Raw genomic sequence first — 22,032 nt, 5'->3', positions numbered from 1 at the left:
TGCCTTATTTGAGCTTCATAAGATGTGCAGGGCCCGTCGGTTTGAATCCCTCAGCTGGGCGTTGAATGTCCGATCAGATTCTGCCTATATTCACTGAGTGCGCCAGAGATAAAGGCTTTGAATTCAGCCTTAATTGGGGGGGATCCTTTGATGGTGCAGTCTGTGTAATAGCACAAGGGAGTGGGGAGCATTCCCAGGCCGACTTCCGTCGCAGCCCATTTGCATTTCCTTTTTCCTAGCCTGCCAAAACCAACTCGTAGCTCACCTTCTAAATGCGAACTTAATGAGAAGCAGACCAGGAGTGCTGCCGTAACCCCGCGGCGAAGATGAGAGATCCACAATTCCCTCCCCTTATGGCCACCGGGAAGCTTTTCGTCAGCCAGGCCGAGCAGATTAAACGTGCCCTCCATCGCACCCACCCTCCCACCACATCAATGATTTGCAGAAACTGAATTAAACAAAATGAAACAGAAGAGAAAGAACTCTTTTCATGTTGCGGATCAACAAGCGTTCCCCAAATCCTCTTTGGAGTGATTTCTAACATATGCTGGGTAATTAAATGCAGCACTGGAGAAGGCCGCTTTTCATCTGCTTCCAGTCCGTACTGGTCCATGCCATGGCCATTTGTCATCAGTGCAGATGAAAGTCATTGGGTTGGCAGTCACGGCCCTGGCTCCGGTGCCAACCTTGCGAGTGCGTGTGCATGTGCACGCATATACGCTCACTGAGTGTGGGTTTGCACCTGAACGCCCACAAATGGAGATGGTGAAGAAAGTGAGTCGTGTCTTTTCAGATAATTAAGGCTGAGGGCACTGAGGGTGTCTAGTCACAGAGGTGCTTTTTAATAGAATTCGGCTGAGTCTTTCTCATATGGAGAGTGATATGAGCTGACACCACTGAATCTAATGACAGGGAATAAGGAATCCTCCACAATAAGGCCGAGATGCGGCTCGCACTTCCTCGGCGAAGAGCAGCTCGGCAACACAATAAAATACCATTTGCATTTATATAGCACTCTGCAGGTGTTGATTCAGGTGAAATATTACAACGGGGGAAGAATCCCACACCACGAGAGCGTATTGAAAGGCACTGGCAAATAGATCCAGTATGTAAAAGCTATCAAGTACAAATGACTGCCTTTCCTCACAGATTCAGTCGTTTGCCTTTATTATAGAGCGGATTTTAGCCCGGCTCTTGATTACCCGGGGTGGTAAGATGGTTTTAAAAGCAAAGGAAAATGACATTGGAAAGCGCTACATCACTTGAGCCTGGAACAGGGAAGACAATGGGCGTCCCGGCTCTGTCGTTAGCCGTTAGAAGTCACAAACAAAAACATTGACGTACGAACGTCTCCAGAATGCCAAGCTGGGTTTCTTTCACCTTTAAACGGTGAGCCAAGGGTATCTCTAAGGCAATTGTCATTTTAATGAGACCGTGCGGGTCTATGCTTATGTGCTTACGCAGCGATTAATGACAGCTGACAAATTTGGGTTACACTTTATTTCAATAGTCCACTTTAGACATTCTACTAACTATAAGTAACTTTTTAACTACATGTCAACTACATGTCAAACTAATTCTCATTATGTTGCAACTACATGTCTACTAACTCTCAGAGTATAGTGTTCGGGTAGGTTTAGGGTTAGGAGGAGAAGTTGACATATACTTGCAAAGTTTCTAATAGTCAGTATGTTGTATGTTGTGGACCCATCAAAATAAAGTGTTAGAAGATATTAAGCAGACAGTCTACTAATACTCTAATGACTGCTAGTTGACATGTAGTTGCAAAGTTACTTACTGTTAGTAGAATGTATAAAGTGGACTATCGAAATAAAGTGTTACCCAAACTTGTAGCATGCCTCCCTTCAGTCCTTTATGCTAGAGATTTGTGTTAAGAGCTTCTGGTGTGAACACAAATCAAAGTTTGGTTTAGTTGGTTGGTGTGAATGCTGTTTTCTTATTCTAAATTTGTCCCAATTATTTTTTGATTATTGATTGATGCAGACTATCATTTGCACCTGATTTTGTAGGGTAGGGGTAGGCACAAAAACTAATTATACTCACAATGTTAATATTTTATTTCAAACATAAGTGCAGATACTATTAATATTCCATAATTAGTCAAAAATACACATTTGACAGTGAAACTGAAGTTTTTTTTTTTTTTTTGGAATGCAGATAAGGTAAAATTACTTATATATTGTAAAATAATATATATAGCAACAAATCTGTAAGAAATGTAAAAAAACAAAACTATTTAATAACTAAATACTGCAATTATATTCCCTTACTTCTGTTATACATTTAATTCAATATACATGACTGTCTCAATAATATAACAACATTAATTATGAACATATATATATATTTTTTTTTCCAAAATGCCATGGTTATAGTTAGTGTTAGGTAGACAAATATTTGCGATTTATGTATTGAACAGCGTTCCAGTTTGTTCATTCATGGCACAATGTTTCTCCTGTTTTTCACGTTAATGCTAAGAATGTCAGCCCGGTTTCATGTAGACTTTTTTAAACACAGTTTAAATCACAAAGACATTGAGACTCTTAACAAGGATCTTTGCTCCAAACGCTTCTCACCAAACACTTCCAAATCCAAACACTTCTCACTGGACATTTTAATAAACTGCAGCACAGTTTAACAGCGATGTTGTGAGGTCGATCTGAAAATAAATACACTTGCTCTGAGCTTGCACTGCACTGTCTGTTGGCTCAAACTGATAAATGGTTCAGAAAGGTAGCACTGTTTCTTTCTGTTTTTGAAGCGTGTGTCATTTTATTTTTCTCATATGCAACGCAAATAGCAGTGCATAATCAAAGAAAGTCAGGCAACTTGCAAGCTCTGACAAAACTAGCAGAAAAGAGTCGCAAAATGCAACCATTTAGTCACAGTATGGAGCCCTGTTAATGTATAATTTCACATTCCTGTTAATGCTAATTATAGTATAAAGAATCTCCCATTTCTGATTGTCTCAAGATAACAGCTCACATCATTTGCATGTCTTGCAGTGCATTTATGGCAGACAAATGCAAGTGCTGTTTTGGGCACTTAAGTTTAGGGGTAAATCCAAGGTGACGAAGATATGAATAAAACAGTGGAGTGGCATCTTCCCTTCCTGAGATATTATCTAGCTACAGCTTTGCCTAGCACTTATGGTGAAGACAATTTTCAGTATGATCTTTTTTCATTCATAGACTACATGGAAATAAAGTCAGACTGGCATCAGATATTAAAAACAAAAAATGTATTCTTAATCTTTCCCAACAAAATGTTATGATACAAAATAGATAATGACATTTTAATGCATCCAATCAGTTAGGCCTAAATCCCTTAGCTTTAGAATGGAGATGCTAATGAAGCACGAAAGCTAATTGCAATAATGCTAACCAGCAGTCATGTGGAAAACTCATAGATGATTCTTAAACAAACCATATGCTGAGTCACTGTGCTAACCTTGATGTGGTGGGAGTTTCCCCTGTTCGTCAGCCTGCAACAGAGCGCAGTCATCCTCAAAGAGCAATGCTAATCATGCTATCACTGCAAAAATAGGTTACTCTCTCCTCCAGGAAATGACAGAAAGTATGAAGGTTGTTTGATCCAGTACTTGAAGCTAATACGACTAGAAACATGAACATGAAGTAGGCCTACTGTTGCCATTCAGAGTTATTTTATGATAATTTACCACAGGTCTTGCATAATATCTAACTGTGGTGTTTTTATAAAGAGTGTAGAAGGTAGACAATTTACATACATATAGGCTAGGAAAAAGCTATGTTATTTCTTATGATAGGCCTAAGTAAGCATTGCTGTACTGGTAGCCTAAATACAGTTCAAAACTATGTTTGCAAAATACAGTATATTTCCTTAATCATTTTTTTTAGTACGAGTCTACAACATTGCAAGAGTGGTAAAACATATGGTAAAATATAGTAAATGTGCATTAGTCTCCATACAGTTCATACTGCTTATATATAATACCACTGAAAAGTTTAAGGTTGATAAGCTTTTTTTTTTTTAAATGTTTTTAAAATAAATCTGCATTTTTTTATTCAAAAATACAGTAAAAATATTGATATTGAAATATTATTAGAATTTTTTAAACAGTGTTTCTATTTTATTGTATTACAAAATATAATTTATTCCAGTTATGCATTTTCAGCAGCCACTACTCCAGTCTTCAGTGTAACATGATCCTTTAGAAATCATTCTGATATGATGATTTGGTGCTTAAGAAACATTTAATTTCAGTGTGAAATGAAATGTTGCTGTTTAATATTTTGTATTATTATTTGTATATATTTGTAATTTTATAAAACTAGTAATATCTGCATAGCTATATGATGCAGCTTATTTTGCAGTGCTTAATTCACATACAGGAGGCATGTTCATTGCTTTGATTGAGTAGATGTAGTTAATTAAGGGAGGCACCATCTGTAATATATCTTGCTGTGCAATTTTAGTCACAGCTTCTGAATCGTTATGGAGAAATTACACTAAATCAGAGAGAACGCCTCGCCAGTGCCGATCACTCAAGCAACGGCACTCATATCAATTGTGTTATTTATTACGAAGTTCGTTTCAGTTTGAAAGTCACTCATTAGGTGGGATTGTGAGGAAAGTAATTGATGTGCGCTGGCAGGCAAGACACTTCCACGTTTGCCACATCCATAATCTTTCCGTATTTGGAGGGAGTTAGAGCGGGTAAGAGACAGAGCGTCATATTAAGGGCACCCCTGCAGGATCCAAGAAGGAGACAGATGAACATAAATTAGCTGTGTGTAAAACAGGCAGCGTTTGTAATCTCACAACGTAATTGGGCTCGCTGGTTTGCCAGAGACAGATGACAGGGATGTAATGACAGTCTTCATTTATCTTCTTTATTGTGGTGGAATGCGTTGGCAGCGTGAGACTGGTGCCAGTCCAGATGAAGGAAACGTTACGTTGTGCTATCATCCCCGTCAACAACAACCCACATTGCTGATTTACTCACTTAGACATAGCATGACTCAGCCAGTTCGTTAGGGGCGGCAAGATTGCCAGTAGGTCTAACTAAAGGCTGAGAGAGAAAAGGTGAGCGCTCATCCCAAGACTTCACGGTCCTAACTGGCTTCCTCCAGTAGTTTCCACCTCAGGCTCGGTTGCTCCTTCCTCCCGCTCCTGTTTTAACCTGTTGTTCTTGTTCTCAGTAGCACATTAACGTGCACCTTTTCGTCTCTCTTTCTCTCCACTTCTTATTTATTTTTTTATCTCTTTCTCTGAGCTGAAAAGAGCCAAAGGCCAAAAGATAGACGACTAAGTGTAGAGACAACCTCAGAGTTGCATTGCTGCATAGGAGACTGATTCACATGTTTTCCTCACATTCACACAAATATACAATGAGCTGTGTTTAGAGAGCTGTCTGAGAACATGGATAATATTGATTTGAAATACACTATATTGCCAAAAGTATTTGGTCACCCCCTTCTAATGAACATGTTTGACTACTTTAATAATTTCTATGAGTACAAATCTTAATGTTAAAGCATATAATGGTATTCTAGTTTGGTGATGAGTTTTTGGCTCAAGGTCTGATTATAAAGTCACACCAGAGGTGTTCAGCTGGGATCAGGACTTGGCTTTCTGTAGACCAGTCAAGTTTTTCCACACTGACTGAATCAATCATGTCTTTTTGAACCGTGCCTTATACACAGAGGCACTGTCATGTTAGAATAGAAAAGGGTCCTGTCCAAACTGTTGCTATAAAATTAGAAGCACACAATTCCCTAGAATATCATTATATGCTTAAACATTAAGATTTGTACTCATAGAAATTACTAAAGTAGTCAAACATGTTCATTAGAAGGGGGTGACCCAATACTTTTGGCAATATAGTTTACTTGGCACAGACATTCCAATGTCATTTTGAGTTATAACCTTGTTTTCTTTCCTGTGTTGCAGTATTTCCTATTGAAACAACTTACTGAAGGGATTTACTGTTTTTTTTTGTTTTGTTTTGTTTAAATTGTCTTTAAATAGTCAATTGTTTTTTTGTAACATAATAGAAATAAATCATGAACTGCTTCTTGGTAGTTGGTTGCATTTAGTGTTATAGTGAGGGACAATCTCATAATAAAGAGATTTGATTGGACAAAAATCTGTGTAGTGCAGAATGGGTCATCAATTATTATTACATTTCTTTATATTTTTTGCTCAGATTTTCCAGAATTTCAAAGTTTGTATATGTGTTTGAAAGTAAATTTTATGAACTTATAGGAGTACACTAACATATACACTGCTTCTTTTTTATTTTCTTATGCTCTTATGCTCACAAAAGGTGTATTTATTTGATTAAAAATACAGTAAAACAGTAATATTATGAAATATTATTACTATTTAAAATAACCTTTCTCTATATTCATAATTATTAACGTAATTTATTCCTGTGATGGCAAAGCTGCATTTTCAGAATTCATTACTCCAGTGCTCAAGAATGATTTATTTTTATTATTAATGTTGTGATGCTTATTATTGTGAAGGAAACAGTAATACTTTTTTCCAAGATTCATTGATGAATAGAAAACTCAAAAGAATGGCACTTGTTTAATAATATGGTATCTTTTGTAACATTATAAATGTTGTTAATGTGACAACTTTTTGAACTTTTGAGAATGGTAATACGTTTGGCAGCTTTATTCAGATGAAAATATATATATACATTTATCGTAATCATTTTAGATGAGTTTGCGAGCTGGAGCGGTATAGCTGAGCACACAGAATCTAATGATCTGCAGTCATCATCACGGTGAATTATGGTCAGAATAAACATTTGAAAAAATACATGCAGACCCGAGCCACACAACAGTCATCAGACCAGAGTTGGCCTTGGAGAATTGCCAGCACTGACATCCAAACACACATTTACTTTGATTAATTAGCCTCAAATGTCATTAGCACACTTGGTTCCCGCACTGAAACCATTGTAATTTTTGATTAACTGACATCATATGTGGAGCAGCGCTGTTTTATTGGCAAGTAAACGGCAGCTTAAACCAGATGTGACTAGATGGGAGCTTTTTTTCCTTTTTCCAGTCCTGTGGTGTGACAAATGAATTAAAAAATATAATTCCATATAGAGAATGTGGTCATAAACTGCATGCGTAATATAAAATCATTAGAATAATACTGTTTAAAATGGTTTTAGATGAATTATAGCATGTCACACCACAGGACTCTGCTTGCCATCTTCCCAAATTCAGTCATGGGTTCACTTTGTCCCATGAAAGTAATACAGCTATGACGCACCAGCCAATCATTGTGAGTCTGTTTGTGAAAAACAGCATCATAAAGACTTATGATATGACAGGACCGCTTAAATGAAGCAAACAAGTTGTCTTTTCATACCGGCTAGATCCTGTACATGAAAGTATTGTTCGACAGTGAAAGACAGTCTCCTGAGAAATGTGGATTTGAAGACAAAAAAATGTTAGATTTATATAAAGGAAAGAAAAGCAAAGGGAGGAAAGGGAGCTAAGGACTTGGCTTATAATCCCCCAGAGAGGGAAATAAAGTCTTTCAAGAAATAAACAAGTAAATAAAATCACTCACTGCTAGTGACGGAAATACCAAGTCAGTTGCCATAAAATGGTAACGGCATGAGAAAAGGGCTCATGATGAGGATCTCTGGACTGTGAATGAAATTGGACAGTTTTTATGGTTTATTACAAATGTGCATTTTCGGCACTATTTAAACACAATGGTTAATATAAAACCATGTATAATTGTCAGGCTTCTCACAAATCAACTGTATACACTGCAAATCTGACTAAACATTCATGAACGAGCGACTGACCGTGAGATTTCTGAGATTTTCCCACTGCCGTTTAAGGTTTTTTTTTTAAATTATTTTGTTTTTTTTAGTCGGAAAAGTAACTCACAGCAACAGCACCTCAAGCCATATTCTGTATAAAAATGAAAGATGGATTTTTTTAATCCATCTGTGTGTTCTGAGATGTGTGAGGAAGAATAACTTGTGAATTTTGACATTTATTCAGTCCATTCCCTTTTGTTGACTTGCACAAATCTGCTGGAGATGGTTTATCCCCATTTATTATTTAAAACACTGCAGAAGTACTTTCTCATGAGTAAACACAATTACTCACATTATTCATTACTAACTAGACAACTGTTACAATAATAATGGATACGAATGACTGTTTTCTCATTTCATCTTTCCCTGTAGCTTCATTCTGATGTGGACAAAGGTGAGGGCAAAGTAAAATACGTGCTCAATGGCGAAGGTGCAACATCTATTTTCACCATTGATGAGAACACAGGCGATATACATGCCACGAAGCGCCTGGACCGGGAGGAACAGGCCTACTACACGCTGCGAGCTCAGGCCAGAGACCGGGCCACCAACCTGCCAGTAGAACCAGAATCAGAATTTGTTATCAAAGTGCAGGATATAAATGACAATGAGCCCAAGTTCCTGGATGGCCCTTACAATGCTCAAGTACCTGAAATGTCTCCTGTTGGTAAGCAACTTTGATTTGTTCATATAAAACAATTAATCAAAGAGAGATGTTAGGAATATATAATATATCTGCAGACTTTTAAAATAATTTTTTAGTATTGGTTGATTTTGGACATTCAAATGTGCATGCTTATTTTCTTTAAGTGTGCTGTAAATGATGGCAAAGGCAATTGAAACATAATAAAATTAATGTTGAAAAACACTAATAAACATATTACAAGACACTACAGGCAAAAACTTTTTTTTTCATTCACTGGTCAATTTTGAGATTTTGTCATAATGTGTTGTTTCATAGTAGTGGAAAGAAAACATTCAAAATACACTTTTAAGTATTTATTTGATTGCACTTTGTCTATTTATGCCTGCACATTTAAATTACAATACATATTTACGTTTTTTTTTCTCATGCACTGAGCCAGAAATATCTATTTTAGTAGCACTTACATACACCAAACTTTACAGATTAGCTGTATTCTGAAGGTTTTGACTGAGGGGATTGTTCATATATCATATGCCTGGTTTTATACAACATTTTATTCCTTTATTCCTTTTTTTCTGGCTGTTGACAGAAAAAAAATCTGATTTATGGAGTGATAAAAAGAGATATCCAAAATCCTTTGACTCTTAATATGTCAACAGCAAAAAAAGCAAGAATTTTGGCTTTATCAAATCTTGACATTTCTGTTTTGGAAAAGTATCCAAATTACTGTATATTTAATTAGATTAGGGTGTGTCTTGCATTAATAACAATAGATGTTAAGTTTATCTTTAGCAAATCTCATAATGAATAACCTTTTTTTTACTATTTTATTTTTAAATAACTGTAAATGGACAAAATAGTATAACATTTATCAGTAATCAGTTGAAAAGATTAAACAAATATCAGTTCCCTATCTGTCGGTCACTACGAGTTATGTCGTGACGACATAAGGGATTTACTTGGAAGCCCCAATCATCTCTGACTTAAGAGAAAACGCCAATGAATATTGGCTAGTGGATTTTGCATACCTGAGCCACTCCCCCGTGCATACGGGTATAAAAGGGCGACAGGTGCATCCACTCATCAGATTTTTGCTTCAGAGCCGAGTGGATGAACGTGTTGATCTCCACAAAGCCATTCATCATCTGTCTGGAAGCTGTTCTGGTTGGCGTCACGGTGCGAACAGCGGTGTCCTGTCTGTAGCGATTCCCCTGGGCACTTCAACTGAAAGAGCAGATTTCCTAAAAGAGCAAATCATGGTCGGTTCACGTCTTTTTAAAGACGCTGTTCCGGCCGTATCCTCTTGGTTGCGGTTGTTTCCTGTCCTCCGTCAACAGCCACGATCGTTGTCTTCAGTGTCTGAGCTTCCAGCACGCTGAAGCTGCATTCGTGGATGGTTTATGCGTTCATTGAACGTGTAACCATGGCAGCGCTGCGATCGCGCCTCTCTCTCCCCACGCTGGCTTCTCTGCCACGAGCAGAGAACCATCGGCTAGTGCTCTGGGCGATCTGAGGGTCACAATGAGAGCCTTTCCACGGACCTTTCATTCCTCCTGCAGTAGCTGTTCTGTGCGGCTCCCCGGTGATTCTGCTGTGCCATCTTACGGCGTGCCCAGCATTTTCATTCGGCATGCCGATAGAGGATTAGATGTTGATCGCGGCATCGGGGGATGGGCAATCGTCTTCTGAGGATGAAGGTTCGGCGAAGCTGCGGGGTTTACGGCCGCCACCGAATCGGACCCAGAGTTGACGGCCATGCTTTCCCGGGCCGCCGCAAGATCGGGCTGGAGGCGTGCACACCTCCCAGTCCCGAGCCCTCGCGGTGAGATGATTGGCTCCTCGGCATGGGCTTTGGCTCACGACCACGCCCTGCCCTGGTTCCTTTCTTCCCGGAAGTGCACGAGGAGCTGATGAAGTCGTGGACGGCCCCTTTTTATGGCCAGAAGCTGCGCGTCTGCCTCCTCCATCCTCGCCACCCTCGATGGCGGAGCGGCTAAGGGTGACATTGACATTTCCCAGGTGGAGAGAGCGGTCGCGGTGCACTTTGAGGAATCGTCCGTGTCTCCCGTCTAAAACCTATGGGCTGACGGCTGCTCTTGCGGCCAAAGCTTGCAGCGCTGTGGGCCAGGCCGCCCCTGCCCTGCATGCCACGGCTATCCTGCAAGTACACAAGCCAAGGCATTAAATGCACAAGGGTAGTACCAACCTGAGGTTGACGCAGGAACTGCGCTCAGCGACTGGCCTTGCCCTACGGGCAACGGAAGTCACAGCGCAGTCCCTCGGGAAGGTGATGCCCACACACTTGTGGTCCAAGAGTGCCGTCTATGGCTATAGTGCAGCAGACCAAGGCCGTCCAGCACATCTTGCCCCGGCGTGATGCACCGCTCCGCCGCAGGGCAAGCCCCAGTCTGCTGGTCACCGTGGGCACCCTCCTGTGTTCCCCTGAGCTGCTCCGCCTTGTGCTGGTGCGTCGAGCCTCTTGCAGGAGCGTGGCGCCTCCCGTGTTCCAGCTGGCCCCGATATCGTCCAAGGAGGCGATAAAACGGCCCTGACACTGGCAACCCGGAGATGTGGGAAGCGCCTCTATCTCAGGAGATGGTGAGGTCAGCGCAGCTCCTTCCCCCAAAGGAGGGCTGGGGGAGAATCATTTCATTCTGGTACCCACATTGTCAAAAGAAAGAGCAATTTCCTTTTCCTCCGGGTTATCAGGTTCGCGGGTTGACAGTGTGCGACGCGCTGCCTCCTCACTCTCGCCCATGACCCATCTTGCCAGCGGCCAAGAGAGTGCGGTTCGGGGACGCAGTGCCTCTCCACGCACCTCTACCCAGTCCCCTTTGGGTCCCAGGGAGTTCGGTAAGAATGCTTCAGAACGCGCTGCCTTCTGTACCATCCAGCCCTACTCCCCTGCGCTGCACCACCGCAGGTACGTCGATTGTGCCATTGGAGCCCCTTGCACTTCAGAGGGGACCCTTTGAGCCGCTGGACTCAGTGGAGCTGAAATTCCTGTCGGCTAAGACAGCGCTCCTGACCGCGCTCACTTCCATCAAAAGGGTCAGGGACCTCCAAGCATTTTCAGTGAGCGAAGAGTGCCTTGTGTTCGGGCCAGACTACTCTCACGTTGTCCTGAGACCCCGGCCTGGATACGTGCCCAAGGTTCCCACCACGCCCTTCCGTGATCAGGTGGTGAACCTGCAAGCCCAGTATTGGTGCTAGCTCGCCCGGGTCTCCGGTCAGCCCCTGTACTCGGCTAGGTGTCCGTATGGCCCGATTCCCTTCGGGTAATCCCACATGTGTATTCGTCCATGTCTTCCCTTTGTCAGAGCTCTGTCAGGCCCTGCTGGCAGCCCTCCTCCCTACTCCTAGGTAGGATCTGCCCCAGGGTCCAGTCGTATGTAGTACTGCCCCAGGCCTCGGCCAGTCCATATCAGTGTCTCCACATGTTACCTCCCTTCGGGCAGGATGTGGCCTCCGTAGCGCCCTTCTCCGGAAGGCTCGATTCCCCGTCGTTACTGCCAAGCTGTAACAACAAATAGGAAAGACTTGAAGCTGTCTTTCATAGAAGGTCGAAATCCCTTCAGATTTCTTGGGGAAAGGAACAGCGGCTTGGCTATCTCCAGCAACAATGTACTCAGTGGTCCCTGCGGGCACCAAGGTTAGCGAATTTGCGCTGGGGTGATGGGAAGGTTGCGACCTTCACATGGCATTTGTCTGTCACGCGCCAGCTTGTCAACATCTGCATGCACAAGGTCATCTATGCAATGCATAACTCGTAGTGACCGACAGATAGGGAACGTTTTGGTTACATACGTATCCCTCATTCCCTAATGGAGGGAACAGAGAAGTTATGTCCCCATGCCACAATCTTGAACCATCGCTGGTTGCCAGGGACACGTTCTCGGCTCCTCAGAGGGTAAAACCTGATGAGTGGATGCACCTGTTGCCCTTTTATACCCGTATGCACGGGGAGTGGCTCAGGTATGCAAAATCCACTAGCCAATATTCATTGCCGTTTTCTCTTAAGTCAGAGATGATGGGGCTTCCAAGTAAATCCCCTATGTCGTCACGACATAACATCTCCGTTCCCTCCATCAGGGAACGAAGGTTACGTATGTAACCGAGACATTTATCATATCAGCCAGGTTATAAATATTGGTGCATCCATAACAGATATTTTGATATTTAATTTTGTGATGATTATTGGTAACTGTGTCACGTATTTGTTCAGATATTGAGGGTTTTCTGTGGATCACCTAAGAACAGTGATATACATAATGAATGCCCTCGGTACGAGGCTCTTGTTTGTTAGTTCGACCACGCGGAGCGTAGTAGCTGACAATCACGCAAGCATTGACATGCTTTTTTATAAGAGCAATTAACATGCTGGCTGCCACTGTCTGTCCGATGGCGTGAACAAAGCCATTAGCCTCTGTGAATGCAAGCGACCCTTGTCCTCAATGACTGCTTTATAGATCCATTTAAATTCATTAGCAGTCAACCGGTGATGAATGGATTTGATTAACAAGAAAATGATTAATTTAATTTAGTAATTAAGAAACAGGAGATTGTTTGCAAGTGTGAGGACCACAACCTAACCCAGACACCTCTCCCTCAAGCCAGATGTCAGCATGAGGCCGAATGGAAATTCACAACATATGCCTTATACTCCCATCCAATCATTTTCACACATTGCGGTTTCACTATGATGTGTATTTAAGGGCTGACCATATGCCGGTGTCCTTAACTGGCTATAAATGTACCCGCCTGTTGAATCTAAAGAGTCTGAAATGATTCTGCAGAGGTACAAGGTTACCTATAAGAGATGAAATCACATCACGCCATCAGATAAAGAGTAACACTCATTTGGCCTCGGTCCCTGCGGTGAGGTGTTGCCATGGTGCTGCGTTTTTGTACACTCAGCTGTGCCTCCAGATGCTTAGGTTACAAATATGACAACATCTGGGCCTGTCCCCAAATGTCTCCATTACTTTTTTACAAGCAAACGCATTTAAGGCTAATCTGCGTTTCTGAGGAACACCGCAGTCTGGAGCGGTCTGTAAATTGCGCTCAAATGAAGGCCTGGCATTTTTCATTAGCCATTTTACAGTTTAAATCAAATCTGGGAAATATCAGTAAGCCAGTAAACCAAAGCTAAACTTCCCTTCATGCTCCAGTTCTAAAGAATAAATGGTTAAGTACAGAATCAACACTACCTTTTAAGTTTTTGAAAGAAATTATTACTTATATTTAGCTATGATGCATTAAAACACTTTAACAAGACTTTCACATTTTTTAAATAAAAAATAACAATAATAACAAAATACTAACTGCTGTTTTTTCTGTTCATCAAATATTCTTTAATGTATCACTTTTCCACAAAATTTTTGATAATTAGAAATGTTCTTGAACACTAAATCAGCATATTAAAAGGATTTCTGAAGGATAATGTGACACTGAAGTCTCGAGTAATGGTTACTGAAAATTCAGCTTTGCACATTATATTTAATATATTATACTATAAAACACTTAATTGAAATTGTAATTATATTTAAAAATTTCACTGTTTTACTGTGTTTTTTGGTCAGATATCAAATAAGCTTTGCTGAGCATAAGAGGCTTCTTTCAAAAACAATAAAGATCTTACTGTCTCCAAAACTTTTTAACGATAGATTATGTGCTCCACTTTCTATCACTGTTAAAAAAGCTATAAAACAATAGAAAGCCAATATAAGATAAGGAAAAGCAAGTGTAGGCCACATACAGAATTGTTTAAAATGTGTGTTTGGCTTCCGATTAGATTTGTTTTGTCCTTCTGGGCTTTCTGCAAGGATGCATGGCTTAATGAGAACTGAGGCAACACCAGCTCTATACTCTGTAATCAAGACAGGCACAAGAATACAAAATACTGCAGAAACCAACACAATATATGTTTCTATCTGAATTACTTTGTTAATTTATGCGAAAAATGTGAAAAACAATCATGAAAATAATTTATGGATAAAGCAGCGTTTCCATCCCATGTGTTCAAGAGAACATAATCGTAATTTCTGGGGAAATTGACGCACAATGGAAATGAAAGTTGTTGTCACAAGGGAAGCCACTGTGGCTCTTTTATTAAATGTAATTACTTACAAAATGCTCTAATGAACTTCATGTATGCTAGCGATCATCGGCAGATGCCTCATTTCTGTGACTGACAGCGTGTCAGATTGTTCAGGGAGGCAAGAGAGGCTTCTTTTAATGCATATCACAGTAATAAATTACATTTTATATACTATATTAAAAATGAAAAATATTTATCTAAAGTTGTAGTAATATTTCCATATTATTGTTTTTACCAAATTTGTGATCACATAAATACAGCCTTGGAGAGACTTCTTTAAAACAAAACAAAAAATCTGCGGGAACAGAACAATAGACATCTACTTATGTACATCCTAATGTTTCTTTATTGGTTTACTTGAGCCTGTTCATGTTTTCTTGATAGGCTACATCAGATTTCAGTTCTGTAATCAAGTGAGGCTCAATGCCAATGCATGTCTGGTACCATTTGACCAAATTGCGTGGATAATTTGTTCCAGGCACATCTGTAGTTGAGGTTAAGGCGACTGACGCAGATGACCCCACATATGGAAACAGTGCCAGAGTCGTGTACAGCATCCTTGAAGGACAACCCTATTTCTCAGTGGAACCAAAGACAGGTACACACAAATTACAAATGTTTATAACATTGCAGCAAAATATTTAAGCACTAAAATCTTATATAGCAGCAAGATTTTGAGTCATTCTCTCCAATCAAGCTCTTTAGGTAAACAGTGTACAATATCTAATTCAGATTCATTTCTAAAAATGAAAAGCACCACACACTTTCTGTTGTCACTTGAGCGACAAGTCTTTTCAAAGCTATGACGTGGCAACCACCAATTCCTGTAATGAAACATGCAAACGTCAAGAGACCGCTGTTTTGATTGACTCACTTAAAGACAGAAAAAGTTGATGGGACTTGTGATGAAGTTACTGGCGTACATTACCTCCTGATTACAGGGAATGAAATCCTTAATGTAATCAGCACTCTAGCTGTAACTGAGGTCATTTCCACATATGGACTCAATCAACAGGGTAAATTACAAACCTTGATTAAACTTTTTCTCCTTTTTCTTTTAAAGTGTGCGGCTAATTTTAGGAAAATGAAGCCAGATATAGCAAATAGCAGTGCTTATTGATTAGGATTTATCATAGCTTCCTGTGTGCAAAAGGGAAGTAGGTACTATTTAATCACTCTTGAATGTGCCAAGCAATGATAATTCCAAAACTAACAATGACTTGGAGAGGAGATTGATTTACAGTCATGCACTGGCTTCAGTGAATTTGACTCATCGATGAGAGATCCATTATGATATGGCCTAACAAATATGGAAAAGGTCCTTGCTATTTAGATTACTAAATGGTAATCCTATTTTAATTGATGCACACTCCATCTCCCTATAATGCAGAGGGGAAGTGATCCATATTGTAATCTAGATGCTTTTTCACAGCTTTTACAGACCAGGAGGATGTTATCATTACACAGTACATCTCATGCATCAACAACCCTCCATGTTTCTTACATTTTAATCAACACTACGTTTAGGAAAACAATTCAACTTTTTTTCTGTGCAGGCATTGTGAGGACGGCTCTGCCCAACATGGATAGAGAAGCACGGGACCAATATCTGCTGGTAATCCAGGCCAAAGACATGGTTGGTCAGATGGGAGGACTCTCAGGCACAACGTCGGTGACAGTCATGCTGACGGATGTTAACGACAACCCGCCCCGTTTTTCACGGAGTATGATTCTTCCACTGGCTACAAAACAAACGTGGACCCGATCCATCTTTAATGCATGCTGCCTTCCCATTTAATTTGCATGCGAGTAATCTGAGATTTTTAATAGCTCCGACTCATCTTGTATTATAGAGATCAACCGCTCGCTGTAGTTGCTGTGTAATTATCAGGTAGATGATCTTTTGAATAGAAATGAACATCTTATTTTATAATTGTGGATTTTTTAGATCATTGTCATAGTTATTTCTGTCCCTATTTTTAGCTGCATGATACCATCATCAGCATCAGTATGTGTCTGGGAGTGTGTAGAGCTTAGTCTGTCCTCGTGCTTGCTATATCTATAGAGTGTCTTACCTGCTACGGAGCAGAGAGATGCATTATTAGTTCAGACCTGGCCCTAACAGCTGGGTGATAAGGAAGGAAAAAAGAGAAATAGCATCATCAATAACCTCTGCGTGTGTGTGTGTGTGTGTTTGCCGGGCCTCTTTTGCAGAATCCTATCAGTTTGCTGTGCCTGAATCCCTGCCTGTGGCGTCGGTGGTGGCCAAGATAAAAGCCTTGGATTCTGACATCGGACCAAATGTTGAGATGGACTACAGAATTATAGAGGGCGACGGCCTTGGGGTGTTCAGGGTTGCGCCAGACAAAGATACCCAGGAAGGAGTTATAACTCTACAGAAGGTAGGGCAGAGACAGTCCAAACCTTATATGTACGTTTGGCTCCATTGCTATGACAGGAAATAAGTGAAGGCGATAAATTTTTCATGCCTGTAAAGGTGGCACAATAAGAAAATGTGCTAGATGTAAAAAGCATGTATCTTTAGATGTTGTCAGAGGTTAATCTCAGGCTATGCGTATAGAAGACGCTAACAACCACTGGGATCATTTCTAATATAAGACCCCTTTGAGTTCCTGTCAGAGTCATTTACTCTGTGCCTGTGTCTGGTGAAAGAACGCTGAAGAGCTCAACAGTAACATACATTAATGGCTAGCATCCTGTTGCTTTCACACACATGGCAAAGAAGTGCTGTTAGCGGCTGGTCATGACCCAAGACCTCCAGCCCACCTACACTTGACTCCTGACATTTTGCTTAAAGGCAAAACTGCCCAGCATGAATAACACTTATCTTATAATTCATTATTTATGGACTTTTTTTTTTTTGGATAACAGATATTGCAGGTTTTTTCTTCAGAAATAAACCACATCTGTTTGTCAGATTTCCTGACAAACAGACCTTGGGCAGCCAGGATCCATGACCAGACCTACCAAATTGTCATCCTGACTACCGGTGTCCCCCAGGGCCATGTCCTCAGCCCTTTATTGTTCTAGCTGTTGACTTTCAGCCTGGTTGCCAGGCACCCCGGCAACCATATCATCAACTTTAGAGATGACATCGCAGTGCTAGGGCTCATCAACAACAATGATGAGATAGCATGCAGGAGAGGAGATGAGAGACCTAGAAAAATGTTGAGGAGTCAACAACCATCTCTTAATGTCAACAAGACAAAAGAGATAATTGTTGACTTCAGGAAATCAACAGTGTTTGTAAACTGCTCTTCCTCGAAGCCCCTACAGTGCAGACTGCTCAGCATGTTATTTCCCCTGAAGCAGTGTCTAAAGAAAGTCCGTAACAGAATGAAGGACAATACTTTGGCCTTCAGCTTTTTCTTCTTCTCTTCCTACTGGGAGAAGCCTCAGGAGTATATACACTCCTGAACTATTGGACCTGAGAACAGTTTCTTCCCACAGGCGATCATGCTCCTCAAATTCTTTGACCCACCTTAATCCCACCCATCCCCCATGCTTATGTATCATATGTTATAGATATGAAAATTCATACAGAGGAATTTCTTTCAGGCATATTGTACATTTTTGTATTCATTTTGCTGTTTTAACTTCAAGCCAAATAGATTTTCCAACTATCCCCTGCATAATGTTTAATTTTTACTATATAGTGTAATGTGTCATGTTGATGTGGTAATATTTGCTCAAATCAATTTTAGATGATTTGCAGTTATCTTTATTATAATTATGTTGTTAATTTCCAAATTCGAAAGCATTTTGGTGTTGTTTTTTGTGGGGCTTAAAGTAACAATGGGTAGGTGGTATAGCTCTCCAAGGCTGTAATGCTTGGGGAAAACATTGGAGTTTGGCAAATTCATTTATTATTGTTTCTTTAAAAATATGCATTAGTATGCATCAGTTCTGTTTTAAAATATCAAAATGTAATAAAATGGAAAATATTAGTAGACTCCAAAATCCCAAGAAAACATAATGATTTAAAAACATAAATATTTGTTATATCTTGAAAAACATTCTTTTTAGTTAAATAAAACAGCGTTTCAGAATTTCTGGAACAGATTTGTGCACTCAAGTGTATTCAAGCTATATGGAAAGTATTTTATTACTTTTACTTGGTTACACCACTTAACATTTACACAGATATATTAGATTAGATATTTGTAGAAAACTTTTTCTAAAAAAGATACAATGAGCATGAAAACAAAGATAATCGTTTTGAAAACTTACATTTTGAACTCTGTATATTTTATATACAGTACAGTGTTTTATATTTGCACTGTGGTTTCCAGGGAAACTATGTAGGATAGAACTGACAATAAACTGACTCTGACTTCTCATTTTAAAACTACTACTAAACGTTCACAAAGTGCTGGATTTGGCTTTGTTGCACCCTCAGGGAAGTTATGTTTTGTCAGAGATATGAAGGAGGCTCGGAAGGTAGTTTTCAATGTGCTGCATATTACAGCAGGCAGGAGTGATAAATGACTATATGAGAAAGTATTCCACAAGACATTTTCGGCATCATGTATCTCTGTCTTAAAATCAATGTACTGCTTTGACACTGTTTTTTTCTGTCCTGTCAATCGATAACAATACTTAAATGAAATATGAGAGCTAAAAGGAGTGGATCAAGGGTTCTTGGATGCATTATATACATACACACATCACAGCTAGATTTCAAATGTGAACCCTGTTTATGACTTGCCTGGATGCTTACCACATATTCTCTGCCCTTGTTTATAATTTCAGAACTATTTCTAAACTTTCTCCTCTACTCTCCCTCCCTCCTTTTGTGCTCTTTAACTCAGAATCTTGACTTTGAAACAAAGTCGAGCTACACTCTGAAAATTGAGGCATCCAACAGGAACATAGACCCACGGTTCTTGTCTCAAGGACCGTTCAGTGATACGGCAATGGTGAGGCTGACTGTGGAGAATGTAGATGAGCCTCCTATCTTCTCCTCTCCGCTCAGCAAAATGGTCGTCTCTGAAGCTGCTAAAGTGGGAACCATCATAGGGACCGTCTCTGCTCTGGACCCAGACTCCACCAATAGCCCCATTAGGTAGGACATGGCCTCGTGGAATGACTTTACACCGCAGTGATACTGGTTTTATGAAGGCAAGATTAAATCTTGAGAAAGACTACAGGATTTTTAATTAAAGTTTTAAACCTTAATAAAAAAAATAATACCCCATTTTGGTATCAAGATCATATCTAGTCAGACTTTAACTGAATTGCATTCTCCCCTTAAAGTCTAATATCTACTATACGGATAGAAATCTGATCACAGTTATCTGTGCAAAATGGCTTGCAAAAAATCTCACATACACTGCTGTTTAAATGTTTTGGGTTGGTGAGATTTCATATTTTTGACTCTTATGCTCACCAACGCTACATTTATTTGATAAAAAATACAATAAAGCTGGTAATATTATGAAATACTGCTGCAATTTAAAATAACTGTTTTCTATTTTGATGTCAAAGCTGAATTTTCAGCATCATTACTCAGTGTCATGTGACAGGAAACATTTCTTCTTATTATTATTATTATCAATGTTGAAAAAAAAAGAAACCATACTGATCCTAAACTTTGGTACAGTAGTGAACCTAATATTATACACATACAGTAGTTGCATGTGAATAAAGAAAATGCGTCACAGTGTGTCTCGAGTATATTTACACATTACATTACACATTTAATAGCTATCTGAAATGCTATCTGATTTCAAGCCAATCACATACACGCATGTTAATGTAAAACAGGCCTAAGATAATACATATGCAATTCATTAGTGCTATTATTATTGCATTAAATTCTTTTATTTGTTTACGTGGGAGTGGATGCAAATGTTGACTGTAAATGAGTTGTGGGACTCAGGTGTTTTGTGCTGAAAGACAAATGCTCATAATTAAGTAGTTCTGTGCCTAAGAGCCACTGAAAATAATGATGGCTGTTGGGGCTGTGACTTCAGGTCATATCTATAGAATTCATTTAAAAGTCAAAGCTTGAAACTCATTAAAACTTTTTTTCCCAGGTATTCAATAGACAGAAACACAGACTTGGAGCGATTTTTCAACATCGAGGCAACAACAGGAGTCATCAGCACGGCTAAGCCTTTAGACAGAGAAGCCAATGCTGTACACAACATCACCATCCTGGCTATTGAAAGCTGTGAGTGACCTCACATTATTGTTGAACTTGTTTAGGTTCCTCTTATGGTTTTGAAGGTCTTATGAAAATTTGTGAAGGTTACACAATAATTATGTTTCTTGGCTGAAACAAAGAATTAAACACAAAATACGATATGTGAAAGTGGCCTGATTTATGTACAGTAGATGTGCTGTGGTGTTCCTTTTTTATTGTCCAACAAGGTCTGTCAGTTACAGAAACTGCTACTGCTTGATTTGTCCTTCATAAGTGAACCATTCAGAGGGATCTTTTATTGAAAGAGCATTTAATTTTTTGCAATCTCAAATTCTATTAGGATGAAATCCTTCATAAAATTTGAGCCTTTAATTTCACAATGAATATCATTATGCCAAGGCTGCTGGGGCTAATAGTTAGTGCTGCTCTGGGTGATCAATATTTCAAACCGTGTCCCTCGTGCATGACGTGTCTGTCTATCTTGCTGCACGGCACATATAGCATAAGCGTTCAATCTGCACGAGAGCTCTGGCCAGGCTGTGAACAGATGCTGCTCCGCTGAGGTGACCGCTGTCCACTGGCATCTCCAGAATCCGTGTAGCTTGATCGAGTCTTGTCCTGATTGTAGCCGATGGGCAGAACTGCAACTTCCTCTCCCGCCTAACTTTTGATGCTGATTTTCACCGTGACCTTCACTCAAGTGCATCTGTTCTCTCGATCCCCTGCAGTCTTCGCACAGACAGCCATAACCATATTGACTTGAGTGATAGAGGGGAATAATATCCATCATGTGGTTACATTTTTAACCCATATCCATAAATGTGGACGCACTTAACCAAAGTTTGCAGGTTCACCCTCATTGACAATCAGTCATTGTCAGAGGCATCCACAGTCTCTAAAATGGGTTTTGGCAGAGAAGATTGAAATGTCCTCTTCTATTTGTCTGTAAGAATGAGACAGAGGCTTGCTAGCTACCAAAAGGTAGCCTCAAAGTCTTTTGTCTTTAGGCGATGTTAGGTAAGGTGTTAATGGCCCTGCAAATCATAAAGGAGGAAAACTCAATTTCTGAAAATGGATATTTTAGATTCTAAGGGCAACCATATTTGAAAGGCACGTTCAGAATAAAGTTGCTATGTGTGCCAGAACATACTTCAGAGATATTTTACTCATAAGAATTTCTAGGGGTACCAATAATTTTGACCAACTTGTATTTGAGAAAAACATTTATTTCATAGTGAGATTTTCGCCCATTT

The 22,032-nt window shown here is 39.9% G+C and overlaps 1 protein-coding gene across 1 annotated transcript in view; it reads left to right on the top strand.

Annotated features, from left to right (window-relative positions):
- Window positions 1-22,032, top strand: part of LOC306846278 (cadherin-7-like) — a gene marked incomplete at both ends in the record, with an annotated part of 47,381 nt that overhangs the window by 5,360 nt on the left and 19,989 nt on the right. Inside the window, 6 exons of the mRNA XM_079379535.1 lie at window positions 8,237-8,531; window positions 15,089-15,208; window positions 16,167-16,334; window positions 16,825-17,012; window positions 19,443-19,696; window positions 20,670-20,806. Coding sequence (XP_079235661.1) covers window positions 8,237-8,531; window positions 15,089-15,208; window positions 16,167-16,334; window positions 16,825-17,012; window positions 19,443-19,696; window positions 20,670-20,806 — 1,162 coding nt within the window. The remainder of the gene's footprint in view (window positions 1-8,236; window positions 8,532-15,088; window positions 15,209-16,166; window positions 16,335-16,824; window positions 17,013-19,442; window positions 19,697-20,669; window positions 20,807-22,032) is intronic.

The sequence above is a fragment of the Barbus barbus genome, assembly GCF_936440315.1.
Source record: "Barbus barbus genome assembly, chromosome: 26".
Classification (NCBI taxonomy): Eukaryota; Metazoa; Chordata; class Actinopteri; order Cypriniformes; family Cyprinidae; genus Barbus; species Barbus barbus.
Note: the sequence above shows the minus strand (reverse complement) of the source record. Positions and strands in the feature narration are given on the sequence as shown.